Genomic DNA, 14,830 nt, shown 5'->3' on the forward strand with positions numbered 1-14,830 from the left:
TGAATCAATAATTTTCTCTGAAAAACAGTCATGTGATGAACCACAAATTAGGCTTTACACTTACAATATGTCTTTGTTCAGAACAGTTTTGAGGAGAAGAGAGAAAATAAAAATGAAAGATGTCAACCAAACAGTTTTGTCTCTGTTAATAAAGCATTTCACTGATTTCATCCCAACTTTGTTTGGGTTGAAATTACTGTAAGATCTGCGGTGGCAGGAGGTGGTCTCCCCACTCAGGCTACTGCCTGAAGCTGCACAATATCTCCCTGGGCCAAACCGTGATCCTGCCTTGGAAGAGTCATAGAAAGATATGGTCTCCCACCCAAGCAAGGTTCACATATCAGGACATAAAATGCACGAATTGCACCTTTAAAACATCCAATGCGAGCACCAAAGAGTACATTAGGTTTGCAGTGCTCTTCTGGTTGGTTAAGTAATAAGTAGCCTATAACCAACTATAAAATCTCTCTCTCTCTCTCTCTCTCTCTCTCTCTCTCTCTCTCTCTCTCTCTCTCTCTCTCTCTCTCTCTCTCCCCTTCTGTCTCACCTCCCCCCCCACCCCTTCTGTCTCACCTCCCCCCCCCCCCCCACCCTTTCTGTCTCACTGGCTATTTGCAGCTTTCATGGCCTGGCATTGGGATAGGGTGCCGGGGACTATTGTTGTCCAAACAACAAAGACATCAGAGTAAACACCCAAGACCTTGTGACTGCTGAAATTGGAATATTGTTGAGTGACCTTCAAAATGGCAAATGTTTTCAGAAGAGAGGAGCAAAGGGAAAAAGCACACGTTTTGTTTGTTTGTTGGTTGGTTGTTGTTTTCTTCTAAGGTATTTTACCACTTGTAGCCTACCACTAAAATGTATATTTTTTAAGAGGGAAATAGCCTCTCTAGCTCATGTTGCGATTTGTCATATGAAAATGCATAACAAAATAACTCACCTTGTATTAGTATTTTGAGACAGTGTAGGCCTGTATTGTCATGAGAATGGTAAAACACTGGATGGTCATGATCACAATGGCTATAATGAAAAGTCAGATTTATAAAATGTCATTACAAGGGTGAAAAATAGGTTTTTGCATGCTGACCTTTTCAAATTTGATAATGTTTTTCAATAGCCTACAGGTAGGCAAGTGGGTCAAATGTTTTTATTCTTTTTTTTTTAATCATTTGCCACATAGGCCTAAGCCTCTTGTGCTAGTTCACTTTAAATATGTTAGTCCAAATATTGTGCATATTATATAAAATAAACTGAAATCTGCGATTACATCTTTATTATGGAAAGGTGAGGGAATTAAATAGGTGAGGTCGCGCAGGCGCAAACATTGACAGGACGACGCTCAGCTGCATTCCCATCATTCTGTGACGAGAGGAGGATCCCCCGCACACACACACATACACAGATACACACACACGCACACACACGACCGAAGAACCGCAGAGAGTATTTAGAAGAACTGTGAAATAATCCCAGCAGCGCTCCTCATCGCCGTAGCCATGTCCGCTGGAGGAGAATTGGGGAACCCTCTGAGGAAATTTAAACTCGTGTTTTTAGGAGAGCAAAGCGGTGAGTCCCGTCTTCTGCGAGTGATGATCAGCTGTGAATGTTTGGTTCATCATTCATCGCCAGGCAGGCGTTATAGCGTATCCTGGAAGCGAACCGATGGTTGTCTTTTAGTCGTTGCTGATATTGAAGTTTTAAAGGATTCTGTCCTATGTGTGTAGACTGCCAGCTGTCCTTAGTATGTTTGACATCTATGTGGTTGATTCACCGGTTCTTGGCAGCTCATATGTGCCTATAAAAAATGTGATTAGTCGGAAAAAACGCACGCACATAAATTCCAAAAGCCCAACCGACTCTAAGTGTACATCTATCGAGCTATATCATGAATTAAACTTATTTTCATTGTATTGCCTATATCCAGGTCTATTTATGGAAATGTGTCATAATAGGCCACATGAATTGGGATGTTTTTATGTAGTAGCCTATCCTAGATACTGCAGTGACCGACAAAAATATTAGCTCTGTTTCGAGACAACGGATTAGTTTCAGATGCATTTGCCTCTGCTAGAATATTTATTAAGATGTCCTTCATATGTATGATAATTTTCTTGCGTTTATTGGTTTTATTTTTCATTTTACATAGATATATATTTTTGGAGAGGATAACAAACATCTCCCGTGTGTCAGTTCGGGTCGGGACACACCCTAGGCTGGCGATGTCTGTGTAGCATTCCTAAAAGCTCGCACTCTCAGCCCACACTCCGTCGTTTTGGCACTTCACTGTAATACACAGTGAGATAAAAACACCCTGGCAGTGCCATAACATTATATTAATATTCAATAATCCATCTATTCAGGTGATAATAACTGTGTACGAGGTTTGATGTGATGGAGGCACAGATACAGATACAGAGGGGACTGATCGATAATGGTTTAGCGCTATGAAGCTCCCTGAATATACGTGTTCAGACATCAGACATCTTCAGTGGCTCTGCTCCTTCCTATGGTGCCCCTGCATGGGCAAATGTAACTCAAAAGTTAAAATAAATAGAAAGACTTGAAAGAATGTGTAGGCCTATACTGGTCACTGCATGAAACTAAGTAGGAGGCCCACTATAGAATAAACTAACTCGTGTGTGTGTGTGTGTGTGTGTGTGTGTGTGTGTGTGTGTGTGTGTGTGTGTGTGTGTGTGTGTGTGTGTGTGTGTGTGTGTGTGTCCGTGTGTCTGTGTTTATCTGTTGAGTATAGTTGATTGAGCAAACATGTTTTGCTGGCATAGGCCTCGTAGTTCAGCCTGTCCTTACAATAGGATGCTGCATGGTGCTCTCCATGGTGCTGAAACAGGGCCTAGCACTGCCACTGCCCCTTGGCAAACCAGCACTTCCAAACAATTGCTATGGGGGCATAGCTTGGCACCCTGGGCCTGTTGGAAAAGCACTTTACGATGGCTAATGCAGCATAGGCCTACATAATGTAAAGAAATGGCTGTTTGTATCAGTAAGACTGAGTAAAACTGCACAAGACTTGCTGTCAACAAAATGGGTCTCGTTTGGTTCACCTTGAGGTTCAGGTGGAGAGATCGTGATCTTACTCATAACAAAATGGTCTCATAAACATATCTGAAATGGTGTGTATGATGTTTCCCTCATACTTTTCAACAGACATTTTTCCTTTTAGTCTCATTGTGTCATAGATATGTCCTCTCATGCTGTTTAGTTAATGGCTGTTATTGTATATGCAATAGCTACGGTACATAGATAGGACCACAATGGAACACAGCCCTCAGGGCTTTTTGTGTTATCCTTTTAGCATGATTGTATAACTGTACCTGTAGGATTTTGCAGGGAAATCTTACACCCCTGCTCTTATTATAGACTTTATTATAATATTATTATAATATTTTCTTTATAATACCTCTGTACTTTTTGTAAACTGGTAATAAAGTATTCAATCAATAAAAAAAGCTCTGTTATTTTGGTTTGATAGTGCTGGACAAGTAATTGTTGATTAAGGATTAGCTATACTGTTTTCTAAATTAGATTTCATGGTATTTTGTCACATTAAGGATCAAAATATAATGAGTCTCTTAATGTTTTGGCATTATGGTGATGATTAGATTTGAACTTGTTTATCCCTGCACTTTGAATCTAAGTAAGCTAAGCAAGCTAACTTCAGTTGTACGTTGTTAAACCCATTTTTATCTTATCTTGTCTTGTCCTGTCTTGTCTTGTCTTGTCTTGTCCTATCTTACAGTGGGGAAAACGTCTCTGATTACCAGGTTCATGTACGACAGCTTTGACAATACGTACCAGGTGAGACTCATACCAGAACCACAGCCAGAACCAGTTCAGAGGAAACTAGTTATGATGAGGCAGAGCTGATAGTAGTGGATAGTAGCTCAGATTTGTAAATCCTCGTTGTCGGGTGGAAACCTTGTATGTCCAAAACCGTTTGTTTTGTATATATCATTTTAGAAATGATTTAAAACAGTGAAAATAGCCGATCTACAAGCACGCCTCGAGCCGTTGTGTGCTTGTAGATCTGCTATTTTCACTGGTTTTGTGAGACAGTTTTGTATGGTGAATCAGGGCTCTACTTTAGAAAAAAACGTTGAAATTTGAAAATTTTAAACTTGGGAGTTACGAAGTTTCTGCCCGACAGTGACGAAATGCTTTCCTTTTTCATTTGTATGTAGAGATTTGTTTTAAGTAATTAATTATTGTAATACAGAGATTAGAAACAATATGATTATTTTTGTCTGTTTGTTGTCTCTCTGTTTTAGTGTAGTGGATTTGATTCCGTTGCCAATGATAAAGAGTCCATATACTGCATGGGCAACAACAGTGGATGAAGTTGACTATTTCTAATACAATAACTATGAAATCATCTTAAGGAAACAGCAGCATTTGAGTATTAAGCTCTTAGAAAGAGAATTCAGTTTGTGCTCAGTAGGGCTTTTCTTTGAATCGAGGTACATCACAGGTCTGAATGATTGACTCCTTAGGGCAATCCAGATGAAATTAGCTTTCCACCATTATTCAATTTACAGCACTTATTGCCTCTTTTTCCCCTAAAAAAAAAGCTTTCTGTGTTTTCCTGCTCTTTCACACATGGCCACTATCGTGACCAGCCATGCAGGAAGACATTTTGTTTTTGAGGTCTGGGTCTCGCTGATCACTTTGTCTTTGTGTCGTTGTTTTTTAGGCAACCATTGGGATTGACTTCCTATCTAAGACCATGTATCTGGAGGACCGAACAGTATGGAACCTTGATTGTTATATGAAAATCACCACACATACTAATGAGAACATATTACGTCTGCTTTTGGTGTTACTGCCATCAGTGTAGTTTGTTTCACTGACCTACTTCCCCCCCTGCTTTGTCTAATCTTTGATTTAATTTGTTTAATTACTCTACTGCAGGGGTCTTCAACGTTTTCAGGCCAGGGACTCCTTAGTTGAGAGTGAGATGAAGCAGGGACCCCCACTACCTTATCATAGATTCCATATAGTTTCATTGTTTGACAGCACAATCGCCAGTGTATTTTGGATTCATGTCAATTTGTTTTTTCAGATATTTAACCACTTGAACCGCCAATACTTAATAAACCTGACCTTTCATTTTGTACTTAGTCTGCTCTTTTTCCCCTATACACCAAAGCTCTTTGCCGAAAAAGGGTGTCGCTCTCCATTCCGATATGTCGCCACTCCGAAATTGACTTCTTATTGTCGGAGTGGCGACACTTCCATAGGGGTTACGTTTAGGGTAAGGGTTAGAGATAGGGTTAGTGTCGGAATGGAGACATGTCGGAAAGGAGACATGTTGGAGTGGTGGGGTGTAACCGCCGAAAAAAGACGATCTACAAGCTCACAACGCCTCTGCGTTGTGAGCTTGTAGATCTACTATTTTTGGCTAAAGTTCTCGGAATATGGACGCTAAGGTTCAAGTGGTTAATATAAAAAAGGAGAAAAAACGTTTCTATCACTCAAAGATTTAGAGGACCCCCTGTAGTAACTCTGGGGACCCCTAGGGGTCCCGGACCCCCTGTTTAAGACCTCTGGTCTAATCTTTGACTTAATTTGTTTAATTACTCTACTGTTCTCTTCATTGATTACCAAGATTATCATAGGGTTGTTTATGGCAGTAATAAGCTAATAAGAAGTCATGACCTTTCAATCATAAGCTTTAGGTTGGGTTTGTCCTATTTTTCCCCAATGTTTCTGTCAGCCTATCATAAATGATCATAAACACAATCACAGCTAGTGTTTGCTTGTGTGTATGTAGTAGAGTCTGTGTGGATCCATGTATTCTTATGGGGTTGTGGGTGCATGCATGCCTGTGTGTAGGTAAGACTGCAGCTGTGGGACACTGCTGGTCAAGAACGTTTCAGGAGCCTCATCCCCAGCTACATACGAGACTCTACTGTAGCTGTGGTTGTCTATGATATCACAAGTAAGTACCTATTTAATGTATCTATGTACAGTAGGGCAGGGTTTTTCAAAGTGAGTGACGGGGCACCCTGGGGTGCCGTGATGCCAGTCCAGGGGTGCCGCGAGATAATTTGATAATATTTGGAATTCATCAATATCACTACATCAATATCACTTCACTATGCTTAGTAAAACAGACCTGATTTGCACTGTACTTGATGAGTTATTTTTCTATCTACGACAACTCTCTTCACCAAAAATAGCAAATCTACAAGCTCACAAGGCGTCACGTTGTGACGCGTTGTGAGCTTGTAGATTGGCTATTTTTGGTGAACATTCCCCCAGAATAGGCATGCTGGGGTTAAAGTGGTTAAACGTCAAGTATAACGTTATTTTCAGTCAGTTCTGATGGAAACAGATATTTTCCAATATGATGTAAGATTCTAAAAATCAACAGTGTAACTCAGGGGTGCCGTGGATGAAAAGGTTATTTACAGGGGTGCCCTGGGTCAAAAAAGTTTGAAAACCCCTGCAGTAGGGCATTCACCAAATATTCTAATATTCTAATATTCGAATATCAAAGTCACTATTCGACATTGTTCACCGAAGTCGAATATTCGCTTATTTTTTTTATTGTTTTCTCCTTAAAGAATATATAGTTTATAAAGCTTGCCAAGATAGGAAGTCTTAAGAATGAGTTGGCAATGCCCCTGGTGGATGAATTTGTTAATGCTCTATACCAGGGGTTCTCAAAACTTTTTAGGCTGTGACCCCCAAAATAAACATATTTGAACTGGGGACCCCCACCCTGACAAGCACTTGGAATTGTAGGTATTACAGTTAATGTGACTCAGTTCCGCAGATAAATATTGTGAAAATAGCATGTAGATCGGCTATTTTCACAATGTTCGCCTCTTGCTTACTTAATATTTGACAGTTTGGCCAGTCCTGTAGAAGGTCGAATAATATACTTTGAGGTTGAATCATTCGAATACTAAAAATCACTATTCGTGAATGCCCTAATGTACAGTAGAGTATATGTCTGTCTTTCTGTCTGTCATTTTATTGTTTTGTCTATTAGCCTGCATTCTATTTGATGCCATATTTATAAAGCATAAATAGGGCATAAACGTCAGCTATAAACAGCCAACTACTTTGCATGGGGAGCCGTTGACCTTTATTATTATGGATACTATATAACAATGCATCTCCATATCGATAAAGTACATCACAGCGGCCCCTATGGATTGATTACTTCCTCTTCCATGTTTGACATGAAAGCAAAGTGGTGTTACTTGTTATGAAAGGCAATGTATTTTCTCTCCTTTTATTGATCGATACATTGCCAGTCCACTGATAGAATAAAGCATCGCATCATTTGATCGTTACTTGCAGACAGATTACAAAAAAGGAAGCTCCTCAATTGCAGCAAAACAATGATTATGATGTTTTTATTGACAAAAATGCATAAACATATATTTGTACTGTACATATCCGTCAAAGGATTAAACTCAAAAAGCACAAGATCTTACATGTTCTATTGTGGTCCTTTGAGAGCAAAATGTATGTGTACTGTAAATGTAAAGGCACAAGGAACACAAAGAAAGGCTTTGTCGAAAAAACAAGCAGCATACAGCCACACATAGCCATGTGCTGAACATAATATGGCCTGTTATCTGAGAGCAATGTTCTGGATATTAAAGCTAATTCCCTGGCATCCACAGATGTAAACTCATTCCAGCAGACCTGCAAGTGGATTGATGATGTCAGGACGGAGAGAGGAAGCGATGTGATCATCATGCTAGTGGGCAACAAGACAGATCTGGAGGAGAAGAGGTGAGCAGTGTTAATGATTGGCCATTTGCGTTTGATTCTTTCGTCGTTGACTGATGGTGTATGTCACGGTGGTTCTCAAACGTTTTAATTTAAAGGACCACCATAACTCAAATGGAACCATAACTCAAATTGAACCAAATGAACCTATTTGTACACTCCCAGAGTTACATACCTGTAAGGGTCCATTTGGACACTTACAGTTTTTTTCGATTGCTAAAACACGTTTTTCAAAACTGTACGTTTTTTTCAAAACTGCACACGCAAAACTCCAAACATTACACACAAATTGCTAAACCCTGGCATCCCTTTGCAAAACAACTCTTTGCCATCAAATCTCTTAACATGTTCACAAAATGGAATTCGTGTTTTCATTTGGTAAACACAGCCATATTTTCACATGACACACACATGCATTCATTGAATAAACACAACTAAGCTTTTGGCTGAACACTACCAAGCATGTACAGAACACTGAAGAGCAAAATTGAAAACACAATTGTCGAAATGGAACACACCATAAGAATGACCATGGCTCTGGAGAATAAGATATTTCTCCTTTTGTAAAATGACTCAGTGTAGGCCTACCTTTTTCATAGTCAAACATAAAACAGCACACAAATATGCATCCAAAACAAGTTTTGATTTACAGTAGATTTAGGCATCATGCCTCTGGTCAGAGATGCATGGGCACAAAAAACAAAAACAAAAATTTGAAAGAAATTGGTCAGTACTGGTCTAATACTGACCAGGATACTGTCACCAAGATACTATCCTGGTGACAGTATCCTGGTATTTGTACCTTTGTATTTCAAATATTTCTTTTGTATTTTGTGCCCATCTCTGCCTCCGGTTCCTGTCTCAATATTGTGTGTGGTTTTTAGACAACAGGGTGATGTGTAATTGACGCCAGACCCGAAAGTTTAGAGATTTGAATATTTGTGTGTTGTGGATTGATGCTTTGAGATTTTATGTGAGAAGTGTGTGCAAACCTGAAAAGTGTGTGTTGTGTTTTGACAACAAGGTGATGTGAAATTGACATCTGAGTGTAAAGAAGGAAAGTCAGAGTCTAATATGATAAGGAAATCTAAAGTAGTAACAAATTGAGTCAAGCTATTGGGGACAGAAGTAAAGGTTGTGAAAATTGTGCCTAATTTTAGCTTTTTGTGTTTTAGCAATCGAAAAAAACTGTAACCACTGGTGTATGATAAGTTACATCATAAGCTAGTTTAGTTAGTAAGTAGACGGTGTGCTCTGTAAATGGGCACATTTGATTTAATACTCCCTCTGTAATACCACTATAGGCTTATTTTGTTCAACAATATTTACATCTATATAGTCATAATTAATTTGGACATGTACTGTGTATTACATTTGTGAAGCTTTTTACAATAATCCAAAAGTACAGGCAATGTGTTCCATGTCTGCAAAACAACAAAAGTTAAGTAAAATTCTATTAGTATTTATTTCTTAATTAACGATGAAAAACTATGAAAACCGGCACATGTTGTCCGTAATCCACAACGCCTCAATGTCTATAGCTGCTGACCTGTTGTGACATCACATTGTTGTGACATTGTTCTGTCTGATTCCCAGATGATGCCCTGTTAGGGCAACCACACTAATAGAATCCCTTTTATGCCCATCAATATTAAGCCCATATCTGGGAATGCCCATACAATGCGCGACCTCGCCCTTTGGCGTCTTACTGGTTATTAATGAATAAGTATTACTCATAAGTGTCTGATTTTCTTAAAGGCAAATCACTATCGAGGAGGGAGAGCAGAGAGCCAAAGAACTCAACGTCATGTTCATCGAGACCAGTGCCAAGACAGGCTGCAATGTTAAACAGGTTCTTACACAATCACTACAGTACATTTAATTTTAAGCATCTTCTCAGTTCTCTTCTCACTCACACTTTTCATCAGACAGCCCATTCAGCAATCATTTCATAATCTTTGTTGATTATGTTATTGCCTCTGTGTATGTGTATGTGCGTGCGTGCGTGCGTGCGTGCGTGCGTGCGTGGTGCGTGCGTGCGTGTGTGTGTGTGTGTGTGTGTGCGCGTGTGCGTGTGTGTGTGATGTGTGCATGTGAGATGGTATGTCTGTCTGACAGACAGACACATCATGGTGGCAATATGCAGTACAGGCTGCTTTATGTTTTGGCCTAGATAGAACTTTTGAACCATAGATCAAACAATCAAAGTTTTTCCCTGGATTCCTTGGACCATAACATAACGCCACAAAGTATATCGAATTTCTTTTTTTTTTTAAAGATATTTTTATTTAGACAAATGTCACAAGTTTTTTCAAATTTATAACATAACAAAGACAAGACAGGAACAACAAGTACAATAAAACAAAACAAAAAACACATAACAAATAACCCACCCACCCAAACACACCCCATTTACGGTATAGGTTCCCCCCTACGTTTGTATAGTTAACAGTATAATACATTATCCCATTTAGTTACAAGGGTGCAATGATGGTAAGTATATCGAATTTCTGCCTAACCACATTTTCAATTTCTTCAAAATACAGTTTTTACTACTACTCCTACAGAATTTGTCCAAAACTCACACAGATTGCTATCTGCTACATATTATCTCTGGAGTCATCTGATAAACATGTACCATTCAGACCTTTCATATTCTATTCAGATTGGCTGTAATTGCCTATTTGCGAGAGGGGCCTATTTTACAGAAAATTGCAAAAATCATAAATGAATCTTCCGATCGACCCCAAATTTGAATCGTATATTGAGGGGCTGAAATATCCCACCTAGACAAAGAGTCTAGAATAGAAATACCCGGAGTTACTGTGAGTTGAATCTAATCCTAATTCCTTTGTTGCCACGGAGAAGAAGTTAAGAGAAAAGACAAGCAGTTGCCGGCAGGAATGGAGACGGAGAGAGATGTTCTGAGATGATTCCAGGTTTATTTTAGGAGATGCAGAGAGCCCCAGCACAGAGCTGACCATCAGCCTCACGGCTTCCGGCGGAGAAGACACTCTCTACCACATTTTGTTAAGGTTTTAAACCCTTTCAGAGTTAACTTGAGACAGGTTCTGTAATTCCATTGGCTCAGAGACCCAGACATGTTGACTCTCTCTTGAGATTAGATTTAGCATATTGTACCCAAATAGCCTTCTGTCTAAACACCAGGTGACCAACACCTCCGTGGGCCACTGGCCCCCAGCTCCTAGATTTGACAAAGGGAATGTAAATGATGGCAACACCCTATGCCTGACTGGGTGAGACAGGCCGACAGACTTGGTTAAGTACCCCAATGCAAACAACAGGAGTTTGATCCGTACAGTAAGTACAAAATATGTGAGATATGGTTTCAGGATACCGCATTCCTCCCTAATATCACAGACACCTGTGATATTCACAATAACAGTGAAACCATATTCATGTAAATCAGTGGAAAAGAACATAAAAAGAAGAAAAATACAGTTCGACATAGTACATACAGATTCAAGATTACATACTGTACATGTGGTTACAGTTCATACATCACATCATTCATTCAGTGTGAAGGATCTCAGTTTCCTCTTATCTGAAATGTAAAAACATTACTCTCTCTATAACGTTGCCACACCCATACCAGACTTTTAAAGAAATACATAAAATCCTCTATTAACACTGAAATATCCCTCTTAATGTAGTCACAATTATAACCAGTATACATAATCTAGAAATGGTGGTTTACAATGATACACAAATACATACAAACACTTGTTGATAATAGCTTATTGGCTTTCCTAAACCGAATGAATGCCAAATAATGAACTTTAACACTTATTTGACCATATTCAGACAAAAATAAAAAGAGACAAGACGTGACAATCAATAATTCAGAAAAAAACGTGAATTTGTACTTGGCATACTTGTGTATTAACACCACCAACTGGCTTATCCCGTTTGCACTGAAATACCTTCAATATCACAGAAACCTGACGTATGCCTAATAATTGTGTCTAAAACAGAACCTTTTTGACGTGTTTTCACTACTGACAATTTAAGAAATATTAGATCAAATCCATTTTACTTAAAAACACTGTGCTTCAAAGTTGAGAAATAGCAGTGTACCACACCATAACAACGGAATTTGAGAAAAGTGACCCCTTTGTTCGGGAAGAACAAATTACGATCACTGCTGGGTCAAATAGCATAATAATGAACATAATAATGAACCGAACATACTCTGAGTAATGCCTGGTCCATTTAAACTCAGGCCATTCCCAGAATCATTCATACATAATAAAAAAGTAATAAAACAAGAAGCTATGACCCGCGTACCCACACTCTACGTTATATCCGGTGCAGTCCTGTAATACCTCTTCCAAGAAACGCAGAATTTAGGCCGCAAATAGAAAATAATCACAAAATTTCGTGGCAAATATGCCTTTAAGATCTAGTATAGGGACTCCGATTAATGGTCCCCATGTTCATTTGCTTAGCTCAAAATCAACAAAAACATGAAATACATACATACATTTAACTGATTATTACATGATATTGAATTAAAAATAATTGACCTCTTTGTATGTCGTTCTGTAGTCTTCTTGCAAAAAATGTCCTTGTCTCACCTACTGCCGTTGTGTGGCATGTTCACGTTGAAAGGGTCCAACACCTCCCTTGGCCCTGCATGGCCTTGGTGGGTGATGCGCTGTAGGACAGACAGCCAGGCAAGAAAGCCCTTGATCCCGGGTGGACGAAAATCACCGGACCTCCCTCGGCGCTCAGCTGCATGCTGCTATTGTTTATTGTTCACGAAAAGTTTTTACTGTCCGACTGGATCCACGACTGCTCAGAGCCCCCATTTGAAATATCCCACCTAGACAAAGAGTCTAGAATAGAAATACCCGGAGTTACTGTGAGTTGAATCTAATCCTAATTCCTTTGTTGCCACGGAGAAGAAGTTAAGAGAAAAGACAAGCAGTTGCCGGCAGGAATGGAGACGGAGAGAGATGTTCTGAGATGATTCCAGGTTTATTTTAGGAGATGCAGAGAGCCCCAGCACAGAGCTGACCATCAGCCTCACGGCTTCCGGCGGAGAAGACACTCTCTACCACATTTTGTTAAGGTTTTAAACCCTTTCAGAGTTAACTTGAGACAGGTTCTGTAATTCCATTGGCTCAGAGACCCAGACATGTTGACTCTCTCTTGAGATTAGATTTAGCATATTGTACCCAAATAGCCTTCTGTCTAAACACCAGGTGATCAACACCTCCGTGGGCCACTGGCCCCCAGCTCCTAGATTTGACAAAGGGAATGTAAATGATGGCAACACCCTATGCCTGACTGGGTGAGACAGGCCGACAGACTTGGTTAAGTACCCCAATGCAAACAACAGGAGTTTGATCCGTACAGTAAGTACAAAATATGTGAGATATGGTTTCAGGATACCGCAGGGCCAAAAGTTATTTCACTCAAACTTGCTCTCACAACTCACTCTCACTGACCGGGCTAGTAAGGCAACCCAACCTGGCGGAGATATGCTGTGCTCCACTGAGCACCTCTTTAAATGTTAAATCTCTTATACAGTAAACAGAGTTCCATATAATCCAACAACTCGTCCTTTCCTCTCTGTCTATCTTTCTGTTTTCATCTGTATCCTGCCATCCTTCTCTTTCCATCCCCCACTTCCTCCATTTCCCACCCTCCCTCCCTCCCTCTCTCTCTCTCTATCCCCCCCTTTCCATCTGCCTCTGCCTCCCTCACCCTCCCTTCTCAAGTTGTTTCGCCGTGTTGCAGCGGCCCTACCTGGTATGGAGAGCCTGGATGATGCCAACCCAGAAGGCAGTATCCTTTACAACCACAATGACTCACTGTGTCGAGCAGCCTCGGCTGCCAAACGACAGAGAAAAAGGCAGTTCCGGTTGTTGCCTCTAGTACAAAGGCTTGGCATCGAAACTCTCTGTCTACTGAGGCGGTGGCCATTAGACCTTTTGTGCTCGACACAGCAAACATGAATTGGGTCTGAATGGTGGCGTCGATAAGCAGCCATGTGTGGTACCCCCTACTGGTTGTCTAGGCACTTACAACAAGTGCCTTGGAGCTGTAGTGGTGGTGGCGAGGTGGTGTTTGTGTGTGAAAGTGAGTGAATTAGAGAGAGACGAGAGAGACCCATTCAAATTTGTTTTATAATTTGATTTGAAATTAGTAATAATAATAATAATCTTTATTGTTCCCGAAGGGATATTTGTCTTCACAAGTCTGTTCAAAAACAACACAAGAACAACACATAACCATGTAACACAAAACAATATATCACGAGGACAAAATATGAGGTGCTAAGCATGTAACGGCGTTATTGTTCATATCAAGTGTGGGAGTGGGAAGTCCGGTGATCTTGGAAGCAATGCGGGTAATACTGTAAAGTTGTTTCTGTTAGGCATGGACAGTATAGTGAAAAAACATGTGGAGCAGCGGAACAATATAACAGAATAGGTTGAATAAGGCACTTTAGTGAGGCCATTAGATAGTCATGCTCTTCCTCATTCATCTGTGTCTTCCTTACATCTATGATTTCAGTGATTGACATCAAGCTGGACAAACCAGCGGAACCTACTGTCCCTGAGGGCGGGTGCTCATGTTAATGCAAAGCTGCTATTGGACAGCTCCTTTCACACCATAGGCTTGTTGTGTTGCTTCCTACTGGTTAGCTTCCAGTTGACTTCTCTAATTGGATATGGGATCTGGGCCTTGTATCTGATTGGATAAATCAAATGTTATCTTTCAGTCTTGTTCAGTTGTAAAATATTGTATACTTTGTCAATATGTAAGTGCTGAAAGATAAAAGGAAAAAAAAGACACAATGAACTAAATCGAAATGAACAAAAAAGATTAAAAAAAGAGAGTTTTAGAAAATGAAAAGGGGAGTAAACTGGAGTAAAAATTGAATTCTTTTCGCTGTTATGTTTTGTATTTTTTATATATAAAAAGGGAAAGCACCAAAAAGTATGCCTAACCATAAGAGGAGAAATAATGGGGTTGGCCATTTTTTCCACAAGATGGCCGACCACGTCTGAATGTCTGCAGCACGCATGCA

At 39.9% G+C, this 14,830-nt stretch overlaps 1 protein-coding gene across 1 annotated transcript; it reads left to right on the plus strand.

Moving 5' to 3' along the window:
• Positions 1–1,496: 1,496 nt before the first annotated feature.
• Positions 1,497–14,378, plus strand: LOC308284571 (ras-related protein Rab-6B-like; the record flags this gene model as incomplete). Its single annotated transcript, XM_080725231.1, has 8 exons — positions 1,497–1,566; positions 3,758–3,816; positions 4,709–4,762; positions 5,851–5,956; positions 7,659–7,770; positions 9,526–9,619; positions 13,515–13,581; positions 14,314–14,378. The coding sequence occupies 8 exons, from the start codon at positions 1,497–1,499 to the stop codon at positions 14,376–14,378; spliced, it is 627 nt and encodes a 208-aa protein (XP_080581357.1).
• Positions 14,379–14,830: the final 452 nt, after the last annotated feature.

The sequence above is a fragment of the Nannobrachium achirus genome, assembly GCF_963921795.1.
Source record: "Nannobrachium achirus genome assembly, chromosome: 5".
Taxonomy (NCBI): domain Eukaryota; kingdom Metazoa; phylum Chordata; class Actinopteri; order Myctophiformes; family Myctophidae; genus Nannobrachium; species Nannobrachium achirus.